Source organism: Halichoerus grypus, chromosome X, assembly GCF_964656455.1.
Source record: "Halichoerus grypus chromosome X, mHalGry1.hap1.1, whole genome shotgun sequence".
NCBI classification, from domain to species: Eukaryota; Metazoa; Chordata; class Mammalia; order Carnivora; family Phocidae; genus Halichoerus; species Halichoerus grypus.
This window is the reverse complement of record NC_135727.1, coordinates 56,659,648-56,686,101: the sequence shown is the minus strand read 5'-3', so window position 1 is coordinate 56,686,101 and position 26,454 is coordinate 56,659,648. Positions and strand designations below refer to the sequence as shown.

General features: G+C 36.8%; 1 protein-coding gene across 5 annotated transcripts in view; it reads left to right on the top strand.

Annotated features, from left to right (window-relative positions):
• Positions 1 to 26,454, top strand: part of DACH2 (dachshund family transcription factor 2) — an 890,246-nt gene that overhangs the window by 418,819 nt on the left and 444,973 nt on the right. For all 5 annotated transcript variants that reach the window (XM_078064867.1, XM_078064865.1, XM_078064864.1 and 2 more), the window contains exon 3: positions 2,822 to 2,934. In XM_078064867.1, coding sequence (XP_077920993.1) covers positions 2,822 to 2,934 — 113 coding nt within the window. The remainder of the gene's footprint in view (positions 1 to 2,821; positions 2,935 to 26,454) is intronic.

Here is a 26,454-nt window from a genome sequence, read left to right as displayed (position 1 = left end):
ATTCTAGGGGTTCAAGTATTCTTTCCAAAAATAGAAACAAAGGCATCTGAATGTGATTTTTGCTCACTGATAAATTTAAACAAGTTTGGATATCATATAATTATACCCACTAAAGAGTTAATCAAAACTTTAAACAATAGGTCAGACACACATCTCTATCACTAGACCATAAGCTCTTCAAAGATAGAAGCTGTTCTAGGTATTCACATTATATCAGTAAACAAAGAGACCAAAACCATTGCCTTTGTCAAGCGTCAATTTTAACCTCTATAATCCTTATATATAGTACCATGCCAGACACACACTGCTTGGGCACTTAGAGCATGTTTGTTTACTGGATGATGAAGTGTTTACTGAATGATTGAATAAGTGATATTGTCACTGCAGATGTGTAACTCCAGGGGCCTTTAGTCCTTGAGTGGTTCTTGAAGTGGCATAAGATAAGTGACATCTACCCTTCTTTAACCTTGTGCATAGTTGCATCTAACCTTATTTAGCTTTGTACATATTCATATTCAAGTGGATCATATTTTGAAGCTCCTATAATTATTGTGGATTTCAAGACTTAAGAATGATTACCTGATGATTAAATGTTGCAACCAACTTGCTATTCATGTAGTCAAGGAGAATAGAGCAATTTAAGGAATATTTGGAAACTGTAGCAACAGTGAAATATTTCCTATTAACTGAGTTAATTAACAATTTACTGGGCGCTACTGTGTGTAGATACCATGAGAATTGCTCAGGATGCAGTGACAAAATCAGATATATACAGCCTTCATAGAGCGTACATTCTTATTGGGGAGACTCAATCATACCAACCAACCAACTGAAAAAGATGTTAGGATGGAGAATATGGTCCTCTTGGTTTATAACATATGTAGTAAATACTACCAAGCCATTTATAACATAAGCCATGAATTCTCCAATATAGATATGATGGTGGGAAATTTTACCAATTTTTTTTCAAATCTTGGAATTTAAGGTAGAACCACCTGAGAAACCTCTAATGCCTCTCAAACCTGAGTCAGCTCATTGGAAAAGAGCTACTTCAAATTGTGAGATTGACCAAGAAATTGGAACAAATCTAGTTAAACCTTAAAGGTTTCAAAGTGCACTGTCACAACTGGCTCATTATATGGAAATAGAAGTTACATCAGGCAGCTTAGTTCTGGAGACAGTCTGAAAGTGATGGTGAGCATGAAGACAACACTGAAATGTTTACATTGGAAAAGTACAAAGTAATAGGGTAGACTTGAATAAAGTTAGTAGCCTTGTATTCTGACTAATGAAAAGACAAAGACGCACTTAGAAAGTACAGATTTGGTGAAGCTTATTCAACTTCTAATGACTGGATATACACTGATGAACATTGTTCATTGATCTTGGGATCCTTGGCATTTGAAGTAAATAGCTCTTCTCTTATCACTTCCTTAAAAGAGGAAGCCATAAAACAAGGTAAAGGCAAACAGGATAACAATACTGAATTAAATAAAATAAGTTATGGCTCAGAATCAAGTAGAAAGAAGGAAGGGCGAGTCAGTTTATAAAATTGAAACATTTAATGAGAAAAACAGAATCTTTCATGCTAAATTGATATACAATATTGATGTACAATGAAAGTAAATAACACCAGCACAGTGTATGAAAAATGAAATGGGCAATGGTACCTCTGTGTGAGGTTGCTAGAAGTTGTCTTCATTTAAAAAGCTGAGTTTGTCTTACATTGATGGAGCACTTTGCTACTGCAAAATTGATAGAATAAGGTTTAACTTAAACTTTTTTTGTGAACCAAACAAAAAGTTTGTCAGTATTTTGTCAAAAGCCCTATTATTCAGCTTTTAAACTGCATTTTTACTAAAAACCAATAGAAATATCTTAGGCAACATTAGAAACTAATATTTGAGATATATTGAATGACTTGAGAATAACTTGATCCTAATGTTCAATGACTTATAAATCTCTTCATTTTGGTGACAGCTTCCAAATGATGTAATCAGTACACTGACTGTATTTGAGTCATGGAAGCCAGATACTGACTTTCTATTTTATTATTTTATGGATTAACATTTGCAACTGCAATTCCTGAACTGCTCACACTAAGGTGAAGAATGTGCAAATGGAATAGATCAGGTTAGTGCTATGAGTTTAGCCTCAACTCATCAGTTAGAAACACTAATATATCTGTGAGAAAAGACAGCCTAGATAGCAAAAGTGGCAGGTTTTGTTAGTACAGCCACTCCAAGAGAGTGCACTGCTGGTTATATAGCCTGGTTTAAATAATAGGTAGATTTAAAAAATCTACTGAGAGTGGGGGTCCTTTGTTCCTGGTGGTCTCCTGGCATCTGTGGAAATGCTAAAAAAAATCACATCATATTCCCCATCTCTTAGCTCTTTACCCCTTTACCTCTCTGTGCAGAGATTTAGTCACTTCACATTCTAGACAATCTGAATTCTGTGAATCACTATCTCAGGTCTCAGTAGCATGTACTAATAATACTTGGGATCAAATGTAGCTTTAAACAGGAGGTAACTTTGGGTTTCTCACAACAAGTAAGCTGTATTGCAAAGTGCTGCCTTGAAAATGTAATCTAAACTAAAAATTAGTCTTTTATGGTTTTAATTTTTGCCATAACTATGTTGGGAATTTTAGTAGAAAGAAAAGTATTGGTCTTTTGGTAATCAATGAAAATAGTCTTTAAAATAAAATTCTCACTCTTGGTAATTAAACAAGATTGAGGAGACAAATATAGCAAGTGATGGTATTTCCAAAAAGAGTACATTTTTAACCTGATCTTTGTTTTTGTCTGTTTTTCAACAGTTCCAGGCCTGGCAGGCCTCCTAAGCGTTCTTTGGGAGTGTTGCAGGACAATGCTCACCTTCTGCCCCATTCAGTCCCCGGCCTTTTATCACCAGGACTTATCACTCCGACAGGTAATAAAATCCATCTGATGATCAGCCTTGTCTGTTCATGCTGCCCAGAATTAGAAATAAACTAATATTGATCTAACTGCCTTGTCCTTCAGAGCTTTTCAAGCTGTACTAGAGGTTACATTTTTGAATTTTTAAAGTATTCAAGAAAACAGTTTTGTTATTCTAGTGACTCAAATAAAATGGACATGACTCTTTAAAAAAAAATTGTCATTTCCTTGTAGGAAATCCCTTTCAAGGCCTTATTGTATGTATATTTTTGTGTGCTGGGGGCAGTGATGAGGGGCACTAGCTAAACCAGCCTTGTCTCAAAGCCTTCTGTAGAATGCAGCACATCTGCTCACCTATATGTCTCAATAATATATAGTTTTCTTTGTTTTTAAGGGTTTTGAGCATCTGTGTATCTTGTCCAGTTTTAATCTAAGTTAAAAAGTAGAAAGAAGATGTATCCTTGGTAGAGAAGCCTTATGATTAGAAAAGAAGAACATCCAAATGGTCATTGTCTTAAATAATTTAGTGTTTATCAACACCATGATAAGCAGTGCTCCCCTAAGAATAACAGTTTCATACTTTAGCATTGAACTTTTTTATTCTCTATAAAAGAACTTAAAAGTGCATGAAATACTTAAAAATAAGCTTAATATTTCTCTAACTGAAACTTTAAAAAATATTAAAGTTATTATATGGTAGAAAATGAAAATGAATTTAATGATAGTGAGATTTTTATTTCTTTAATCATACAAAATTTTATAAAGCACCTGCTGTATTAGGGTATTTTGTCTAAGGTAATGAAAAATTATATGAGTAGCAGTCCTTGTCAACAGTAGAACTAGAGAGAAGGACATGTAAACTAATAATTGCACTAAAGTGTGATACAGACTATAATAAAAGTACATACCAGGTGCTAAAGATCACAGAGATGGGAGCAACTAAGTGAATTTGGTAAGTTGGGTAATACACAGAAAGATGGAAACTTTGGAGCTATGTTTTGTAGACTGAATGTCAGACAGGAGGAGAATCAGTGAAAAACATTCTAGGCAGAGAGGACTACAGAAAGATAAACACTAATGAGAAAGAGACTAGTGTGTTAGGGGGAATACCAATTAAGTTGAAGACCTAGAGCAGATGTTTGAGGTGGGAGACTCATAGGCAATATGTTTAGTATAAAGGGTAGGGAAAAGCCAACTTGTGAAGCTAGTTTTTCATCAGGTTTCAAAGCTTGGGATTTCCCCTACAGAACAGTGGTTTCCAAAGTGTCTTTCAAGGACTTTCCTTGGGGAAAGTATTTCCAGATTCCCCATTTTTGCTTCAGAATTTTATATATCCTAGTTCACATGTTCAAATTTTTTTTTTTAAATGCTGTATGGGGTGCCTGGGTGGCTCAGTCAGTTAAGCGTCTGCCTTCCGCTCAGGTCATGATCTTGGGGTCCTGGGATTAAGCCCCACATCAGGGAGCTTGCTTCTCCCTCTCCCTCTGGCCCTCCACCTGTTTATGCTCTCTCTCTCTCACTATTTCAAACAAATAAATATAAGAATCTTTAAAAAATAAAAATAAAAAAGCTGCTGTAGGTAAAAAGAACCACTGTTAAGGCTCTGGGGGTTAGAAAATGATTTTTTAGACTAAGTATCTATAAACAAATTCTGATATAAGAATAAAGTAGTCCTGTGCATATAAAAGAATATTGAGGGGCTAATACTGCTGGAAAAATATCTTGGTACTCAATAGATGATAATCTATTTCTTTTTTTTTTGATGTAGTGTTCCATGATTAATTATTTGCATATAACACCCAGTGCTCCGTTCAGTACATGCCCTCTTTAATACCCATCACCAGGCTAATCCATCCCCCCCCACCCTCCCCTCTAGAACCTTCAGTTTGTTTCTCAGAGTCCATAGTCTCTCATGGTTCGTCTCCCCCTCTGATTTCCCCCCTTCATTTTTCCCTTCCTGCTATCTTCTTTTTATTTTTTTTAACATATAATGTATTATTTGTTTCAGAGGTACAGGTCTGTGATTCAACAGTCTTATACACTTCACAGTGCTCACCATAGCACACACCCTCCCCAATGTCTATCACCCAACCACCCCATCCCTCCCACCCCCTACCACTCCAGCAACCCTCACTTTCTTTCCTGAGATTAAGAATTTCTCATAACAGTGAGATCATATGATACATGTCTTTCTCTGATTGACTTATTTCACTCAGCATAATACCCTCCAGTTCCATCCAGGTCATTGCAAATGGCAAGATTTCATTCCTTTTGATGGATGTATAATATTCCATTGTATATATAAGCCACTTCTTCTTTATCCATTCATCTGTTGATGGACATCTTGGCTCTTTCCATAGTTTGGCTATTGTGGACATTGCTGCTATAAACATTGGAGTGCACGTACACCTTCGGAACCCTACATTTGTATCTTTGGGGTAAATACCCAGTAGTGCAATTGCTGGGTCATATGGTAGCTCTATTTTCTTTCTTTTTTTTTTTTTTTTTTTAAAGATTTTATTTATTTATCTGACAGAGAGAGACACAGCGAGAGAGAGAACACAAGCAGGGGGAGTGGGAGAGGGAGAAGCAGGCCCTCCACTGAGCAGGGAGCCCGATGTGGGGCTCGATCCCAGGACCCTGGGATCATGACCTGAGCCGAAGGCAGACGCTTAACGACTGAGCCACCCAGGCGCCCCGGTAGCTCTATTTTCAACTTTTTGAGGAACCTCCATACTGTGTTCCAGAGTGGCTGCACCAGCTTGCATTCCCACCAACAGTGTAAGAGGGTTGCCCTTCTCTGCATCCCTGCCAACATCTGTAGTTTCCTGACTTGTTAATTTTAGCCATTCTGACTGGTGTGAGGTGGTATCTCATTGAGGTTTTGATTTGGATTTCCCTGATGCCAAGCAATGTTGAGCACTTTTTCATGTGTCTGTTGCCCATTTGGATGTCTTCTTTGGAAAAATGTCTGTCCATGTCTTCTGCCCATTTCTTGATTGGATTCTTTGTTCTTTGGGTGTTGAGTTTGATAAGTTCTTTATAGAATTTGGACACTAGCCCTTTATCTGATATGTCACTTGCAAATATCTTCTCCCATTCTGTCAGTTGTTTTTTGGTTTTGTTGACTGTTTCTTTTGCTGTGCAAAAGCCTTTTATCTTGATGAAGTCCCAATAGTTCATTTTGGCCCTTGCTTCCCTTGCTTTTGGCGATGTTTCTAGGAAGAAGTTGCTGCGGCTTAGGTGGAAGAGGTTGCTGCCTGTGTTCTCCTTTAGGATTTTGATGGACGCCTGTCTCACATTTAGGTCTTTGAACCATTTGGAGTCTATTTTTGTGTGTGGTGTAAGGAAATGGTCCAGTTTCAGTCTTCTGCACGTGGCTGTCCAATTTTCCCAACACTATTTGTTGAAGAGACTGTCTTTTTTCCATTGGACATTCTTTCCTGCTTTGTCAAAGATTAGTTGACCATAGAGTTGAGGGTCCATTTCTGGGCTCTCTATTCTATTCCATTGATCTATGTGTCTGTTTTTGGGCCAGTACCATACTGTCTTGATGATTACAGCACTGTATTAGAGCTTGAAGTCCGGAATTGTGATGCCACCAGCTTTGCTTTTCTTTTTCAACATTCCTCGGGCTATTTGGAGTCTTTACTGGTTCCATACAAATTTTAAAATTATTTGTTCCATTTCTTTGGAAAAAGTGGATGATATTTTGATAGGGATTGCACTGAATGTGTAGATTGCTCTAGGTAGCCTTGACATCTTCACAATATTTTTTCTTCCAATCCATGAGCATGGAACGTTTTTCCATTTCTTTGTGTCTTCCTCAATTTCTTTCATGAGTATTTTATAGTTTTCTGAGTACAGACTCTTTGACTCTTTGGTTAGATTTATTCCTAGGTATCTTATGGTTTTGGGTGCAATTGTAAATGGGATCAACTCCTTAATTTCTCTTTCTTCTGTCTTGTTGGTGTATAGTGATTTCTGTGCATTGATTTTATATCCTGACACATTACTGAATTCCTGTATGAGTTCTAGCAGTTTTGGGGTGGAGTCTTTTGGGTTTTCCACATAAAGTATCCTATCATCTGCAGAGTGAGAGTTTGACTTCTTCATTGTCGATTTGGATGCCTTTTATTTCTTTTTGTTGTCTGATTGCTGTGGCTAGGACTTCTAATACTATGCTGAATAGCAGTGGTGATAGTGGACATCCCTGCCGTGCTCCTGACCTTAGGGGGAAAGCTCTCAGTTTTTTCCCATTGAGAAAGATATTCACTGTGGGTTTTTCATAGATGGCTTTTATGATATTGAGGTATGTACCCTTTATCCCTATACTCTGAAGAGTTTTGATCAAGAAAGGATGCTGTACTTTGTCAAATGCTTTTTCTGCATCTATTGAGAGGATCATATGGTTCTTGTTCTTTCTTTTATTAATGTATTCTATCACATTGATTGATTTGCAGATGTTGAACCAACCCTGCAGCCCAGAGATAAATCCGACCTGGTCGTGGTGAATAATCCTTTTAATGTACTGTTGGATCCTATTGGCTAGTATTTTGATGAGAATTTTTGCATCCATATTCATCAGGGATATTGGCCTGTAATTCTCCTTTTTGATGGGGTCTTTGTCTGGTTTTGGGATCAAGGTAGTGGTGGCCTCATAAAACGAGTTTGGAAATTTTCCTTCCATTTCCATTTTTCAGAACAGTTTCAGAAGAACAGGTATTAATTCTTCTTTAAATGTTTGGTAGAATTCCCCTCGGAAGCCGTCTGGCCCTGGGCTCCTGTTTGTTGGGAGATTTTTGATGACTGCTTCAATTTCCTTAGTGGTTATAGGTCTGTCCAGGTTTTCTATTTCTCCCTGGTTTAGTTTTGGTAGTTGATACATCTCTAGGAATGCATCCATTTCTTCCAGATTATCTAATTTGCTGGCATACAGTTGCTCATAATTCTTTGCTGTTGGTTGTGATCTCTCCTCTTTCATTCATGATTTTATTTATTTGGGTCATTTCTCTTTTCTTTTTGATAAGTCTGGTCAGGGGTTTATCAATCTTGTTAATTCTTTCAAAGAACCAGCTCCTAGTTTCGTTGATCTGTTCTACTGTTCTTTTGGTTTCTATTTCATTGATTTCTGCTCTGATCTTTATAATTTCTCTTCTCCTGCTGGGTTTAGGCTTTATTTGCTGTTCTTTCTCCAGCTCCTTTAGGTGTAGGGTTCGGTTGTGTATTTGAGACCTTCTTTGTTTCTTGAGAAAGGCTTGTATTGCTATATATTTTCCTCTTAGGACTGCCTTTGCTGCATCCCAAAGATTTTCAACAGTTGTGTTTTCATTTTCATTTGTTTCCATGAATTTTTAAAATTCTTCTTTAATTTCCTGGTTGACCCATTCTTTCTTTAGTAGGATGCTCTTTAACCTCCATGTATTTGAGTTCTTTCTGACTTTCTTCTTGTGATTGAGTTCTAGTTTCAAAGCATTGTGGTCTGAAAATATGCAGGGAATGATCCCAGTCTTTTGGTACCAATTGAGACCTGATTTGCGACCTAGGATGTGATCTATTCTGGAGAATGTTGCATGGGCACTAGAGAAGAATGTGTATTCTGTTGCTTTGGGATGGAATGTTCTGAATACATCTGTGAAGTCCATTTGGTCCAGTGTGTCATTTAAAGTCTTTAGTTCCTTGTTGATCTTTTGCTTAGATGATCTGTCCATTTCAGTGAGGGGGGTGTTAATGTCCCCCACTATTATTGTATTGTTGTCAATGTGTTTCTTTGCTTTTGTTATTAATTGGCTTATATAATTGGCTGCTCCCATGTTAGGGGCATAGATATTTACAATTGTTAGATCTTCTTGTTGGATAGACCCTTTAAGTGTGATTTGGTGTCCTTCCTCATCTCTTATTATAGTCTTTGGTTTAAAATATAATTTGTCTGATATAAGGATTGCCAGCCCAGCTTTCTTTTGGTGTCCATTAGCATGGTAAATCGTTTTCCACCCCCTCACTTTCAATCTCGAGGTGTCTTTGGGTCTAAAATGAGTCTCTTGCAGACAGCATATCAATGGGTCTTGTTTTTTATCCAATCTGATAGCCTGTGTCTTTTGATTGGGGCATTTAGCCCATTTACATTCGGGGCAACTATGGAAAGATATGAATTTAGTGCCATTGTATTGCCTGTAAGGTTACTGTTACTGTGTATTGTCTGTGTTCGTTTCTGGTCTATGTTACTTTTAGGCTCTCTCTTTGCTTAGAGGACCCCTTTCAATATTTCTTGTAGGGCTGGTTTTGTGTTTGCAAATTCCTTTAGTTTTTGTTTGTCCTGGAACCTTTTTATCTCTCCTTCTATTTTCAATGACAGCCTAGCTGGATATAGTATTCTTGGCTGCATATTTTTCTCATTTAGTGCTCTGAATATATCATGCCAGTCCTTTCTGGCCTGCCAGGTCTCTGTGGATATTTCTACCATTGTAGGTTACAGATCTCTTCTCCTGAGCTGCTTTCAGGACTTTTTCTTTGTCTCTGAGACTCATAAGTTTTACTATTAGATGTCGGGGTGTTGACCTATTTTTTATTGATCTTGAGGGGCAGTCTTTGTGCCTCCTGGATTTTGATGCCTGTGTCCTTCCCGAAATTAGGGAAGTTCTCTGCTATAATTTGCTCCAATATACCTCCTGCCCCTCTCTCTCTTTCTTCTTCTGGGATCCAAATTATTCTAATATTGTTTCGTCTTATGCTATCACTTATCTCTCGAATTCCGCCCTCATGATCCAGTAGTTGTTTATCTCTCTTTTTCTCAGCTTCTTTATTTTCCATCATTAGGTCTTCTATATCACTAAATCTCTCTTCTGCCTCATTTATCCAAGCAGTTAGAGCCTCCATTTTTGATTGCACCTCATTAATAGCCTTTTTGGTTTTGACTTGGTTAGATTTTAGTTCTTTTATTTCTCCAGTAAGAGTTTCTCTAATATCTTCCATGGTTTTTTCAAGCCCAGCTAGTGTCTTTAAAATCATCATTCTGAACTTTAGTTCTGACATCTTACTAATGTCCGTATTGATTAGATTCCTGGCAGTCGGTATTGCCTCTTGTTCTTTTTTTTGAAGTGATTTTTTTCCATCTTGTCATTTTGTCTAGAGGAGAATAGATGAATGAGAGAACAAAATGCTAACAGGGTATCAACGACCCCAGAAAAATATACACTAAACAAATCAGAAGAGACCTGAAACCAGGGGAAAAAGAAAGGGAAAGAAAGAATAAAGAAAAAGGAAAAGAAAACGAAAAAGATAAAAATAAACAAACAAACAAAAAAAAAACAGAATATGATCAAATATGATCAGGCTGGTGCATCAATCAGTACCACACACTAGATTTTGGGCATATTTTGTTCCATTAGAAGAAAGTGCCTCCCAAAATTTTAAAGAAAGAAAAGCTTATATATGTACGAAAAATAATGGTAAGTATGATGAAGGGATGGAATACGAGTGTAAAGATGAAAATTGTAAATGGTTTTATAAAAGGAATTGATAAGATAAGACGTTCGCTGAAAAAGGAAAGAAGAGGATTTTTTTTTAAAAAAGGAGGGTATGTGATCAGGCAGGAGACTAGAACAAAGCCATACACTAGAGATTTAGGGTATATTTTGGTCTGTTAGAGGAGACCGTGTCCCAAAATTTTAAGGAGAGAACAACTTATATATTGATATACCAAAAGTAATGTTAACTAATATGAAAGGATAGAATATGACTCTAAAAATGAAAAATAAAAAAAGATTTTTTAAAAAAGGGATTGATAAGATGTTGGTTGAAAATGGGAAAAAGAAAAATTAAAAGAAGAAAAAGAAAAAGAAAAAAAAGAAAATTGAAAAAATTAACCTTGAAAGACTAAAGAATATTGGGAAAAAAGCCATGAATTCTATGTGCCGTATTCCCCTAGTGCTAGCATTCTGCCTTTCTCATTGATCAGTAAACTTGGTCTTGGCTGGCTGTTCTTGCTGATATTCTCAGGGAGGGGTCTGTTGCTGTCATTCTCAAATGTCTTTGCCAGAGGTGGAATTGCCCCGCCCTTGCCAGGGATGGGCTAAGTAATCTGCTCGGGTTTGCTCTCGTAGCTTTTGTTCCCTGCAAGCTTTCTGTACAACTTTGGAGGATGGGAGTGAAAATGGCAGCTTCCCAATCTCCACCCCAGAGGAGCCAAGAACTTGGGGCCCCACTGCTCAGTGAGCCCCCAGAGAAAAGCAGTCAATCACTCCCGTCTCCCTGGTCTCCGTCCACACTCCATGCTCACCTGGCCTGTGACCGAGCATTTCTATCTTTGGCACATGACCCTGTGTGGAGTCTCTAAACCCAGCAGATTCCTGCAGTGCACTCCTGTGCCACTCCTCCCGGGGAGAAAGGGGAGTCTCCCCGGATCTGCCGCTTGTTGGGTCCCTGCTGGTAGAGCAGTGGCCTGACTGTGCTATGGATCACAGTTTATGGCAGCCCTGAGCTGAGAGCCCACTCCTTGGCTCCGTCTCTGCAGCTGGCTTCCCTGCTCCAATTCCTGGGAGCTCTGCCACACTCAGGCATCCCTGGTCTTTCTGTGACCCTGAGGGTCCTGAGACTACACTGTTCCAGCGAGGTTTCCACCCCCCGCTTAGCCACTAGAGCAACATCCCTCAGCAGAACCAACTTTTAAAACTTCTAATTTTTTGCTCTGCTGCTCTATCACTTGCCAGTAGGGCCTGATGGAGGCCCCCTCCCCCGCCACCTATCTTCCCAAATATCGCCTCAGATTCACTTCTCCGCACAGCCTACCTTCCAGAAAGTGGTCACTTTTCTGTTCAGAGAGTTGCTGCTATTCATTTCTTTGATCTCCTGTTGAGTTTGTAGGTGTTCAGAATGGTTTGATCCTTATCTACCTGAATTCCTGGGACCAGATGAAATTTAGGTCTCCTATTCCTCTGACCCTGATAATCTATTTCTTAACTTACAAAATACATTGACAGAGCCTAGAAATAGTACCATGTAAATAATTAGATCCATGTTCTGATTTTGAGGGAATGTGTAGATGAAAGAAAAAAAGGATTTAAAGACTGTCTTGAAGTTAATATACTCTTGAGTAAACTTTAGTACCTTATCTATTGAGGAAAATCTGTAATATATATTAAGTTTGTATTATATACCAGGAGCTAAGTGTTGTGTGTGTGTGTGTGTGTGTTTTAAGTTTCTATCAAGATTTTATTTAAATTCTAGTTAGTTAACATATAGTGTAGTATTAGTTTCAGGGGTAGAATTTAGTGATTCATCATTTGCATTTAATACCCAGTGCTCATTACAATAAGTGCCCTCCTTAATGCGCATCCCCCAGTTACTCCATCCCCCCACACCTACCCTCCAACAACCCTCAGTTTGTTCCCTATTGTTACGACTCTCTTATGGTTTGCCTCCCTCTCTGTTTTTATCTTATTTTATATGCACTTCAACTAATCTTCATTGTAGACTTATGGATATTGTCTTCATTTTCCAAGTGAGCAATTTATGGCTCACTGAGTTTAAATTAATTACATAAGGTCACAAAGCAATTGAGTGGCAGACCTGGGTTTCAAACCCAGGTCTTTTGACCTCCAGAGCCCATACTCTTTCCTCATCATCACAATGTCTTATAGTATATGTAAGAACTCAGTTTGAGGCTTTCACCTCCTCCTAATTTACTTGGCTTATGTATTTCCCCTTCCTTGGCGCCTCCTTCCTTGGATTAAGGTTTTGGCCTTCCCTCCTACAACTTGGATTTATGTCAATGAGAGACATCAAAAGAAAAATCCTCAATTCTTAACCCTTTGCTTGTGCCTAGTATGAGATGATAGAGATAGATAAGGTATTGAGTGGGGAAAAGCATGAGTACTTCTGTCTAAAAGACAGAAAGTAGAAAAAAAACATTAAACAGGAGAAGGAGGAGGAATATGGCCAGAACTATATTAATTCTTCTCCTTAATTTACATAATTTTATTTTACATGCCCAAGAATATCCTACTTACCTATTGTCAAATATAAGAAGAAAACTGCTCTGTAAAACCAAGTAGAAATAATTCTGGAATTATGTATTATTTTGGATTAGACATACAACTTCACTCCTCCATTCACAAAGATAATTGAGAATTGATTCCCAATTTAGTTATCAGAAAGTTTCATATTTGACATTATACTTACTAAGCATTCAAACTTAACTTTCATTAATTTTATTTAAAAATAATTTTGAAGAATTCAGTTGATATATTTTTTAAGTATTTAAATTCCAGTTGATATATTTTTTTTGTAGTTCCAAGTTTTTATTTAAGATTTTATTTATTTATTTATTTATTTTAGAGAAAGATTGAGCACCTGAGTGGCAGGAGGGGCAGAGGTGGGGAGAAGGAGAGAGAGAGAGAATCTCTCAAGCAGACTTGGCACTGAGCATGGAGCCTGACTCAGGGCTTGATCCCATGACCCTGAGATCACAACCTGAGCCCAAACCAAGAGCCGGATGCTTAACTGACTGAGCCACCCAGGCACCCCGCAAGTTTTTATTTAAATTCTGGGTAGTTACAGACAGTGTAGTATTAGTTTCAGGTGTAGAACTTAGTGGTTCATCACTTACATACAACACCCACTGCTTATCAAAAACAGTTGATATTTTTAATATGGTCTGTAAGGGTTGAGATTTATCCATTTTTCTCCCAAATGATTATTGAAATGTTTTACAGTTTTTTCTGGTTTCAGGAGATTGTGTCTCAAATATATTTTTTTATAAAGAAAGATAATATTATAGAGCTGTGTATAATTTTACATACAACTGACTAGTTATTGAAAAGTGATTGCTGGTACCTCCTGCTTCTGAGTCATATATGAGGAGAAGCTCCTCTCAACCCTTCTAAATTGGCCTAAGTAATGGAACTTGTTATTTTTTTTAATTTAAATTCAATTTGCCAACGCATAGCACATCATTAGTATTCAACAATTTATCAGTTGCATATAACACCCAGTGCTCATCACATCCCATGCCCTCCTTAATGTCCATCACCCAGCTATTCCATGCCCCCACATCTCCCCTTCAGCAACCCTCAGTTTGTTTCCCAGAGTTAAGAGTCTCTCATGGTTTGTTTCCTTTTCTGATTTCTTCCCATTCAGTTTTCCCTCCCTTGACTTATGGTCCTCTGTACTGTACTGTATGGTCCTCTGTACTGTACTGTACTGAAGAAAGAAACTGTCTTTTTTCCATTGGATATTCTTTCTGCTTTGCTGAAGATTAGTTGACCATAGAGTCGAGGGTCCATTTCTGGATTTTTTATTCTTTTCCATTGATCTATGTGTCTGTTTTTGTGCCAGTACCATGCTGTCTTGATGATCATAGCTTTGAAATAGAGCTTGAAGCCAGGCATTGTGATACCTCCAGCATTGGCTTTCTTTTTCAACATTCCTCTGGTGATTCAGGGTCTTTTTTGGTTCCATACAAATTTTAGCATTATTTGTTCCAGCTCTGGGGAAAATGTCGGTATTTTGATAGGGATTGCATTGAATGAATAGATTTCTCTGGGTAGTATAGACATTTTAACAATATTTATTCTTCCAATCCATGATCATGGAATGTTTTTCTATCTCTTTGTGTCTTCCTCCATTACTTTCATAAGTTTTCTGTAGTTTTTAGAGTACAGATCCTTTGCCACTTAGGTTTATTGTTTAGGTTTATTCCTAGGTATTTTATGGTTTTGGGAACAACTGTAAATGGGCTCAATATCTTAATTTCTCTTTTTTCAGTCTTATTGTTAGTATTTAGAAATGTAACTGATTTAATTGATTTTGTATCCTGCCATGTTGCTTAATTGCTGTATGAGTTCTAGCAATTTTGAGGTGGAGTCCTTTGGGTTTTCCACATAAAGTATCATGTCATGTGTGAAGAGAGAGAGTTTGACTTCTTCTTTGCCAATTTGAATACCTTTTATTTCTTTTTGTTGTCTGATTGCTGAGGCTAGGACTTCTAGTACTATGTTGAGCAACAGTGGTGACAGTGGGCACCCCTTTCGTGTTCCTGCCATTAGGGGAAAAGCTCTCAGTTTTTCCCCATTGAGAATGATATTTGCTGTGGACTTTTCATAGGTGGCTTTTATGATATTGAGGTATGTTCCCTCTATCCCTACACTGTGAAGAGTTTTAATCAAGAAAGGATGTTGTATTTTGTCAAATGCTTTTCCTGTATCAATTGAGAGGATCATATGATTCTTGTCCTTTCTTTTATTAATGTGATGTATCACATTGATTGATTTGCAAATGTTAAACCACCCTTGCAGTCCAGGAATAAATCCCACTTGGTCATGATGAATAATCCTTTTAATTTACTGTTGGATCCTATTGGTTAGTATTTTGGTGAGTATTTTGGCATCCATGTTTATCAGGAATATTGGTCTGTAAGTCACCTTTTTGATGAGGTCTTTGTCTGGTTTTGGGACAAGGTAATGCTGGCCTCATAGAGTGAGTTTGGAAGTTTTCCTTCATTTCTGTTTTTTGAATCAGCTTCAGTAGAATAGGTATTATTTCTTCTTTAAATGTTTGGTAGAATTCCCCTGGGGAGCCATCTGTCCCTGGACTCTTCTTTTTTGGGAGGTTTGATTACTGCTTAAATTTTCTTTCTTGTTATGTGTCTGTTCAGATCTTCTATTTCTTCCTGTTTCAGTTTTGGTAGTTTATAATTTTCCAGGAATGCATCCATTTCTTCTAAATTGCCTAATTTTTGGCATATAGTTACTCATAATATGTTCTGAAAATTGTCTGTATTTCCTTGGTGTTGGTAGTGATCTCTCCTCTTTTATTCATGATTTTATTAATTTGGATCCTTTCTCTTTTCTTTGTCATAAGTTTGGCTAGGAGTTTATCAAACTTATGTTCTTTCAAAGAGCCAGCTTCCAGCTTCATTGATCTGTTCTACTGTTCTTCTGGTTTCTATTTCATTGATTTCTGCTCTAATCCTTATTATTTCTCTTCTCTTGCTTGGTTTAAGCTTTATTTGCTGTTCTTTCTCCTGCTCCTTTAGGTGTAAGGTTAGCTTGTATATTTGAGGAGATTTTTCTAATTTTTTGAGAGAGGCTTGTGTTGCAATGTACTTCCCTCTTATGCTTACATTTGCTGTATCCCAAAGGTTTTGAATAGTTGCGTTTTTATTCTCATCAGTTTTCATGAATTTTTTAAATTCTTCTTTAATTTCCTGGTGGACCAGTCATTCTTTAGTAGGATGTTCTTTAACCTCCCAGTGTTTGAGTTCCTTCCAAATTTCCTCTTGTGATTGAGTTCAAGTTTCAAAGCACTGTGGTCTAAAAATAGGCAGGGAATAATCCCAGTCTTTTGGTATCAGTTGAGATATGTGTTGTGACCCAGTATGTGAACTATTCTGGAGAAAGTTCCATGTGCACTCGAGAAGAATGTGTATTCTGTTGCTTTAGGATGGAATGCTCTGTATATATTGGTGAAGTCCACCTGGTCCAATGTGTCATTCAAATCCCTTGTTTCCTTGTTGATCTTCTGCTTATATGATCTGTCCATTGCTGCGAGTGGGGTGTTGAAGTCCCCTACTATTATTGTATTATTATCTATGTGTTTCTTTACTTTGGTTATCAATTGCTTTATATAATTGGCTGCTCCCAAATTAGGGGCATATGTATAATTGTTAGATCTTCTTGTCGGATAGACCCTTTAAGTATGATATTGTGTCCCTCTTCATTCCTTACTACAGTCTTTGGTTTAAAATCTAAATTGTCTGATATGAGGATTGCTACCCCAGCTTTCTTTTGAGGTCTATTAGCATGGTAAATTGTTCTCTACCCCCTCACTTTCAGTCTGGAGGCATCTTTAGGTCTAAAGTGAGTCTCTTGTAGAGAGCACATGGATGAGTCTTGCTTTTTTATCCAATCTGAAACTCTATGTCTTTTGGTTGAGCATTTAGCCAATTTGCATTCAGAGTAACTATTGAAAGATATGAATTTAGTGACACTATATTAATGATAAAGTCCCTGTTTCTGTAGATTGTCTGTTTCTCTCTGGTCTATGTTATTCTTGGGGTCTCTCTCTTTGCTTATAGGATCCCCTTAACTTTCTTGCAGGGCTGGCTTGTTGACCACATACTGTTTCAGTTTCTGTTTGTTCTGGATGCTCTTTATCTCTCCTTCCATTCTGAATTACAGCCTTGGTGGATAAAGTAGTCTTGGCTGCATGTTTTTCTCATTTTGTACCCTGTATATATCATGTCATCACTTTCTGGCTTGCCAGGTCTCTGTGTTTAAGTCTGATGTAAGTCTAATATTCCTACCTCTTTAGGTTAGGAACTTATTGTCTCGAGGTACTTTCAGGATTTTCTCTTTATCTCTGAAATTTGCAAGCTTCACCATTATATGTTGGGTTGTTGATCTATTTTTATTGATTTTGGGAGGGGTCTTCTCTACCTCTTGGACATGAATGTGTGTTTCCTTCCGCAGATTAGGGAAGTTCTCAGCTATGATTTGCTCAAATACACCTTCTGGCCCTCTCTCTATCTTCACCCTCAGGCACCTCAGTAATTCTGATGTTGGTACGTTTTATGGCATCATTTATTTCTCAAAGCCTTTGTTCATGGGCTATTAGTTGTTTTTCTCTCTTTACCTCAGTTTCCTTTCCATCAATTTGTCTTCTATGCTCCTGACTCTCTCTTCTGCCTCATTTACCTGAGCTGTTAGAGCATCCAATTTAGACTGCATCTCAGTTAGAGCATTTTTTATTTTGGCCTGGTTAGATCTCATTTCTGCACTAAGAGATTTTCTAGTGTCTTTTTTGCTTTTTTTCAAGGCCAGCTAGTAACTTTATAATTGTTATCCTGAATTCCAGTTCTGACATTTTACTTATATCCCCATCTATCAGATCTGTGACAGAGAGTATTACCTCTGGTTCTTTCTTTTGTTGTGAATTCCTCCTTCTAGTCATTTTGCCCGGAGATGGATGAACAATTAAGCAGAATCAAAAATATCAATGACATTCCAAGCAAAATATACACTAGAAAAATCCGAAGAGATCAGAAACCCAAAAAGAAAAGGAAAAAAAAAACGAAGGGGGTGAGGAGGGAGTATATAATTTCACTGAGTGGATAAAACAGGGTGATCTAGTTAGTCCTGAGTGTATTTTGGTCTGTGGGTTAGAAGACATTAAATCCCAAAATTGGGAAGAAAATAAAACTTATTTTTTACAAAAACAAAATTGAATAGAGTGAAAGGAAGCCAAAAAGGAAAAATATACTTGTAAAATGTAAATGTAAAAAAATGAAAGTTAGAAAAAGACTTAAAAACAAAGAGTTGATGAAAGAAGAAACTAGTTGGAAAAAAGAAAAAAAAAATAAATGGAAAATTTTAAATTGAAAGATAAATGAATCATGAGAAAAAAAAACCTTGAATTCTATACACTGTTTTCCCCTAGTGCTGGAGTTTTATAGTCCTGTGTGCTCCATAAAACTTGGTATGTTCCTCTTAGTCTTCTGGGGGAGGAGCTGCTGTGCTTTTCAGGTGTCTTTGCTTGGGTGGAGTTGCACTGCCTCTTGCCAAGGGGCCAGGCTTAGTGTAAGCTGGTCCTCTGTATAGCTTTTGTTCCCTGAATGCCTTCTGTGCTTCTTTAGAGGATCAAAATAAAAATCGCTGTGCCCCAATCTCCAGACCCAGAATGGAAAGATCGTGGTCCCCTCTCTTCCATAAACCTCAGGGATAAAAGGTCTTCACTTCTGTATGTGCCAAACTCTGCATCCACATTGATCCTTCTGAGGGAAGGCAGAGTGTCCCATGTTACTGCAATTTGTAGGGCCCTAGCATGGAGAGAAGTCACTGAGTCATGCATGCACCCACTCTGTCCCTCCCGGGGGAAGTGGAGGTTCGCACACTACCATCCTTTACAGGGGTCCTGTCCTGAGAGCTGTTGCCAGGTCGTGCATGCACCTGCTCCACCCCTCCCAGGGAAGGTGAAGGTACCCCGAGTTCCTGTCTTTGCCTGGTCTCCATGGGAAAGCAGTCACCCAATAGAGCTGTGGCTCCTGGTTTATGGCAAACTAAGCTTAGAGCCCCCTCCCGGGCTCACTGACAGTAACCAGTATAAGCGCTCCAATGCTTGGGAACTCTACTGGCTCAGGCACCCCCGTTATTTCTGTGACTCCAGGGATCATGAGACCACACTGTCCCACCTAGACTACTGCCCCTTTTCACCCCTTGAGCTCCTTTCAGGCAGGGATGTCTCTCACTGGAGCAGATTTCTAAGGGTTCAGATTTTGCCCTCTGGGGCTATATCACTTTCCAGTAGCTGGTTTACTGAGGGTCCCTCCCCCAATCATTTATCTTCGATATATCCCCTCAGATTCACTTCTCCACACCTCCTACCTTGCAGAAAGTGGTCACTTTTCTATGTGTAGAGTTCCAGATATTCTTTTTTTTTTTTTTTAAAGATTTTATTTATTTATTTGAGAGAGAGAGAATGAGAGACAGAGAGCATGAGAGGGAGGAGGGTCAGAGGGAGAAGCAGACTCCCTGCCGAGCAGGGAGCCCGATGCGGGACTCGATCCTGGGGCTCCAGGATCATGACCTGAGCCAAAGGCAGTTGCTTAACCAACTGAGCCACCCAGGCGCCCCAAGTTCCAGATATTCTTTTCTTACATCTCAGGTTGAATTCTTGGGTGTTCAGAATGATTTAATCATCTTCTAGTTAAATTCAAGGGACCAGATGAAATGAGGTACCCTACTCTTCTGCCATCTTGCCTCTTCTCTACATTTGTTTGTATTATTTCTTTCCATTTATAACTTAAAAATGGGGTCTAACGGTAAAAATAAAATGATCAGGGTGTCTCTTTTCAGATATTGTAATGTTTTGGCACAATATTTTTGTATTTAAGTTGATTTCCCCCCAGCAGTTGCAAGCAAAAAATGCAAGTGAAAAGGATTAGAAATGGTTACATCATTATCCTTTAATTTATTTAAGAAGAGTTCTTAAATCATTCATATTGCTTGACATGTACATCTTTATATAACAGAACCTGATTCATTCAAACTCCACTAATTCAGAATTTGAAATAATTCAGACAGTGATTATGCTAAAGTCTCTAATATTAATAAAAAATATCTTCCTTAGCAAAGCAAAACTATAAACAGGAAAGAAATGTACATGGGTATGAGTGTGTGCATTGGTGTAGGGTTAAAATACTGGAAAGGGGGCGCCTGGGTGGCTCAGTTGGTTAAGCGACTGCCTTCGGCTCAGGTCATGATCCTGGAGTCCCTGGATCGAGTCCCGCATTGGGCTCCCTGCTCGGCGGGGAGCCTGCTTCTCCCTCTGACCCTCCCCCCTCTCATGTGCTCTCTCTCTCTCTCATTCTCTCTGTCTCAAATAAATAAATAAAATCTTTAAAAAAAAAAATACTGGAAAGGTTTAAATTTACTTAGGTACCTAAAAAGTACTTTAGCAAGATCTGATTCTATACAAATAATCAAGATGATAATTATTGAAGATAGGTCTTTATTCACTAAAATAAGACCCATAGGATCTATTCTTCAAAATATTGCCTGATATCCATTTAGATATTATACCTATGTAACTATAGATAGATATAGTATCTATCTCTATCTCTACTGATATCTCTATCTCTACTGATATAGTATATATATATGTATGTATATATATATATATATATCTATATATATCTTATATGATATATATATAGAAAGAATATATATATTCTTTCTTTTCATTTAACATATATTTATTAAGAATTTATTCTGCACCAAACAATATGAGAGAACATTATAACACCTTAAAATAAATAAAATTCATATTGTTAGTCAGATTTTTCCCAAATTTCATCCAGCCTTTTCCTTAGTTATTACAACATGATAAAGTTTGACTGTGTTTTGCCTTCATATATTGAACTGCTTGATATTTTGAACATTTCATGTCTGTCTCTGTTCCTATTGTTCAATTCATATCTTAATTACTGATAGCATATTAATACATAATAATCCTATTTTATGGTATTTTTTTGTAAAATCTTTTGGTCTATAGGGAGAAAAAAAGAGGAAATATTATCCCCATCTTTCTCTGCAGCTCTGTGGAAGTGCTAATATCCCTGGATCACACTGAAAGGATGGATTAGCTTTGTGTGCCTTTGAATTTCCCAAAAGATGACTGCTCCCCTTTCTTTAGCTTATGAAGCATTTCAAATAGACAGATGTAGAATTTGGCTTGAGAGAGATTTAAACTGACAGCTTACAAGGAAGCAATATAGTGCTTCAGATGAAATTCATGTAGTGTTCATTTCTTAAAAGGTAGCAGATTCTTCAACTGTTTTTTTTTTTTTTTTTTTTTTAATTCTAGCTCTATTGTGGCAAAATATTTTTAGGAATTTTTAGGAATTGCATCCATCCTCCAAATCCCTGGTGAAGATACCAGTCCCTGAACCAGTGAAGATATAATGCCATAATTGCGGCTACAATACTAAACTCAGAATTGGCAGAACCATAAGTAGAATCATGCCAAGTCTTGGCAGTGTGATGGCAACTTTATGATATGATAATAATGCCAATTAGCCTGATCACATTGCTGGAATCAGCGTCCCTTCTTTTTCATGATGCATTTCATATTCTCACTCAGTTTAGATGCTAAGAAGTGGTCTTAAGGAGGAGAGAGAGGTCTTAGGTTGTTCTTTTGTGAGTATAAACAGGAAAGATTAACCTAGGGAAAAAAAAAAACTTTTTGATGGTTGACTTAAAACATGTCTGTTTCTATGACTATCTTTGGGTTTTTGAATGAGCAATATTGTAAAGCATACTTCATGTCACACAAATGGTAACTGCTTTTATGTCATTACATTTTCATTATTTCTTGTGTGTTCAGGAAGACCATTGTCCTAATAAGAGCCAGAAGTTGAATTACTACTATTTTCTAACATAGTGTGGAATTTAGACTTAATATGCAATTTTAGTTTCTCTACTAAATGAAAAGCTTAACTACATCAGTTTAATAATAAGAACCCCATTCATTCTCTTAGCTGAATCTGGTTTCCCAACTCTCAATTTCTGTGTTAATGTTTTTTTTTTTTTTTCTGTATGTGTTATAAATATTTTAACATAAAATGTACCCAATGTTTTTAGACTCCTGTCAATTACTTTTGTACTGCATGAGTGTCTCATAGAGCAGAACCCATTGAAATTTCCAATGTAGGTGGAGGAGAAAACTTGGAATTTAAGCAAACTTTACAGGATGATGGTGGTGGTATGATGATGATGATGGTGATGATGATGATGATGATGTTGATAATCTATATAGTTATTTTATAAAGTACTTCTACATCTTTAAGGTGTCTCTATGTGTATGCATGTCGCTAAACTTTAAGTTTAAAAAGAACGATTTTCCAATTTTTTTCATTTGATCTTTTCAACAATCCTGTAAGCTTAGCATTAATATTTCTGACTAATGGATGAAGAAAATGAGTTTTCAGTAAGTTAACTGACTTGGCCCAAATCTCAGAGACAGTGAAGTGTGGAGCCAGGTCTCTTGACCATTAATTTCTTTTTTTCCCCTTTCAATATTTATTTTATTTTTTAAGTTTTAATTTAAATTCCAGTTAGTTAATATACAGTGTAATATTAGCTTCAGAAGTACAATATAGTGTATAGTATACAACACTTTCATATGATATCCCATGCTCATCACAAGGGCACTCATCACTCCTCATCACCTATTTAACCCAACCCAACCCATCACTTATTTATACCCACCTCCCCTCTGGTAACCCACCCACCTCCCCTCTGGTAACCATCAGTTTGTTCTCTATAGTTAAGAGTCTTAACCATTAATTTCAAAACCCAGGTCTCTGGACCATTAATACCATAATTTTAAAATACACTGAACTATATCTCTCATGCAAAAGCTTGGTATTGAAATTTTAAGCTAGAAATCTTCAGGGTTATATCAAAACTACTTAAGTATGAGAGATAAGATGTTTGGTGTTTCAGAAGTAGGAAATCCTAGAATAATCCATGGAATTAACTGTTGGTGACTACATAACTTCAATAAAATAAAACTTTAATGTTTTCCTTTCCTTTTTTTTTTTTTTTTTTTTGTTCTTACAATATTTTACAGTGTGGAGTAGCTAGTATAATTAGATGTGGCTATAATTTTTCTTTCCATAGAGCATAAAAGCAATCTTCTGAATGATTGCAACCTACTTTTCCCATAGAGAAAGGTAACAAATTGTTCCTTGTGACAACTCTTTAGTAAATTATTTTGATATATATGGATTGAATTAATATGATTAAGTTAATGAGAAATAGAAATGTTGCCAAAGACCGCTAGTCTGGCTGCAGTGTTGTTTCACATTTACAGTTCTAACTTCCCTCTGTGTTGAGAGGATCACTGATGACTACACACTGTCAATGTGATAAGTGATATATTCCACAGTGCCCTGCTTTCCATCTTGCCAATCCTTAAACTATCCCCAAATAAGAAATCTTATAAGAATCACATAGTCACAAGCCAAATCTAGTGGACTGTAGAAAGACACATTTGCATCTCCAGAACTCATCCCCCAACCTCATTTTTCCCATCACACAGAACTTACATGAAATGAAATACACAACTCTTCACCTACTACATGTGTTATTCCTTCAAATGTCTGCCCTTTATGCTGACTTGCTTTCCCCAGGGGAGAAAATGTACATTTTAATAGCACAATAAAACTTTCCAATGTACAACATACCTGACAGATGATAAGCTGCCTTGTCACTACTTTATTTTATTGGAGGCAGTGGATGGCTGTATTGAAATAACCCATTAAACTAAAGCATATAGTTAGGAAAACACACTAAGTATCAATCATTCAAGGAATCCTACAAAACAAAAATAAATTTCCTATCATTTTCTATTAAAGCAATAAAGGGTAATAAGATTTAGAATCTACAGGCATCACCTTCATTTTGTGACTAGAACTGAGTAACAAAATATAGCCTTGATAACTAGTCCCCAACATTAAAAAAAAATCTATAGGTCATAAGATATCCTACCTTTATTAACAACCAAAAGCTGGGGGTAGGGATTGGTTACTGTAGTGGTGGTGGTGGTGAAAATGTTTTGTGTGACCTCTTTCCTTCCCTTCTTGCAATGTATAAACTTTGGATCGTGGTTTCAAACCATTTTGTTTATATTCAATATAGGCAAAATCTTGAAAATTCTCAAAATGTCAAAATTTTTACTCTACATTTGTACCCTTGCCTGAGTCAATGTAGACAGTGCCAAGATATTGAGCTTAAAAATGTTATTAGTGTATGCTTTTCCTCTCTTGGGTTCTCTCACTGAGTCATTTTTAATGTACACATGAAAGTGCCAGGTAAGAATTTTTTTTAAATATTTCTGTAAAATAAATTTGGGTTAGAAAATAATATGATGTACTTCTTACATAATCACTAGAAATAAAAATTAGCATTCTGAATTTAAATGACAACATAAAAGGGGTCAGTCAGTTAAATTAATTCAATTTTCTCTTTTCTCTGAATCCCCAAAAGTAATGATGTTTTCTTTTTTAGTAGTGTTACTTGTATAACCCAAAGACCAATAAAGAAAAACTCTTTAATTATATAAAAGACCCTTTCTCCCTTGCACCTTATGTGAAGATAAATGAAATCGCTTAAATCACTGTAATAAAATTAAATAAAATTGGCCATACAGTATAGCAGTGAATATTAAATTGAAGTTAGAGTAAGAAAGAAGGGGGAGTTTATCATATAGGACTAATGTTGGATGAAAAAGGGCAATTGGTAATAATCAGGTGATGGATAGAGGGTGATCATATGAAACTATGGATTGCTGCCTGTGTATCATATTTGAAAAAGACTGAGAAAGTCTCTTGCTAAAGTTACATTAAAAAAAAAAATCTCTTGTGGCATAACTGGCATAGAATAAACTTATATATTTAAATGTACAATTTGATGTTTTGACACATGTGCATAGCCACAAAACCATCACCACAATCAAGATAGTGAGCATATTAATTTCCTTAAACTTTCCTAGCACCTGATCTTTCCTTCCCTGTCTGCTTCCCAGGCAAACACTGATCTGCTTTCTGTCACTATAGTTTGTATTTTCTAAAGTTTTCTATGAAGAGAATCTTAGGATATGCATTAATTTTTGTCTGATTTATTTTACTTGGTGTAATTATTTTGAGATTCCAAGTTGTGCACATTAATAGTTCTTTCATTTTTATTGCTGAGTAGTATCCCATGGTATAAATATACCATAATTTATTCATATATTTCTCTCTTGTAAACATTTGATATGTTTCCAAGCTTTTGGCTATAATGAATGACACTGCTTTAAGCCTTTATTTATGCATATTTTTTCTTTTGGATATGTTTTCATTTCTCTAGAATAATTATAGGAGTGGGATTACTTGGTTGTATTGTAACTGTATGCTTAAGTTTATGAGGAGCTTTGAAACTGTTTTACAAAGTTGTTTTATCCTTTTATATTCCCATCAGTAGTATACGAGAGTTCCAGGTGTTCCATATCATTGCTATCACTTGATGTGGTTGGTCTTAGAATGTAAAGAAATGCATTATTTAACAACCTATCCCTGAATCCTGAATTCAAGCATTTGCACCAAATACTGTCCCCTCTTTAAAGGTTAATCTTTGAATTGAAATAAGTCATACTTTGCTTAATCGTGTGACCTTAGTATAAATGGGTATCCATTTCTACATAAGTGTAGGTTTATAGTCAATGAGGAATGGAGACTGAGCACCAGGGTGAAGGATATATCCTTTGGGGGTGATTAATGGTTTGTTTCTGTGCAGCATTGTGGACCTTGACATTGTGAAGAAGAACAAAAGAAGGGGCAGAGGAGACAACCAATAATAGAGGAAGTAGAAAAGTGACCCAAATGAATTCCTAGTTCACAATTTTTTCTAGGGTCAGCCTAAGGTAGAAATAGATAAATATTTGCAAGCTGAAAGTTGGAATTGTCTTTTTTATGATTTTGTTGTTTTACACAATTGGCTTTTTGATCAATGATCGCACTTGGGTGGCTCAGATGGCTGAGTGTATGCCTTTGGCTCAGGTCATGATCCCAGGGCCCTGAGATTGAGCCCTGCATCAGGGTCCTGGCTCAGTGGGGAGCCTGCTTCTCCCTCTCCTTCTGCTTCTCCCCCTGCTCATGCTCTCTCTCTCTATCTCTCTGTCTTAAATGAATAAATAAAATCTTTAAAAAAAGGATCACACTTGAAAGCTGAAGTAGATTTTTTTCTGGGGAAAGAAAGTAATTTCAATGGTTTTCTTTGAATTCATTTATGGGAAGGGCTTTATGAAAAGAGCATACCCCCTTGGGCTTAGATACTTTGGTCACAAGGGATAAAAGACTTAATCTACTTTTCCAGGAAAAATTCATAAGATATTACACCTTATTGTGAAAGTGTGAGTTGGATTAAAAGCTTAATTAAAGTAATTAGATAAATGGATTAATAAATGACAAAGAATATTGTCCTTAAACTGTGAGAAA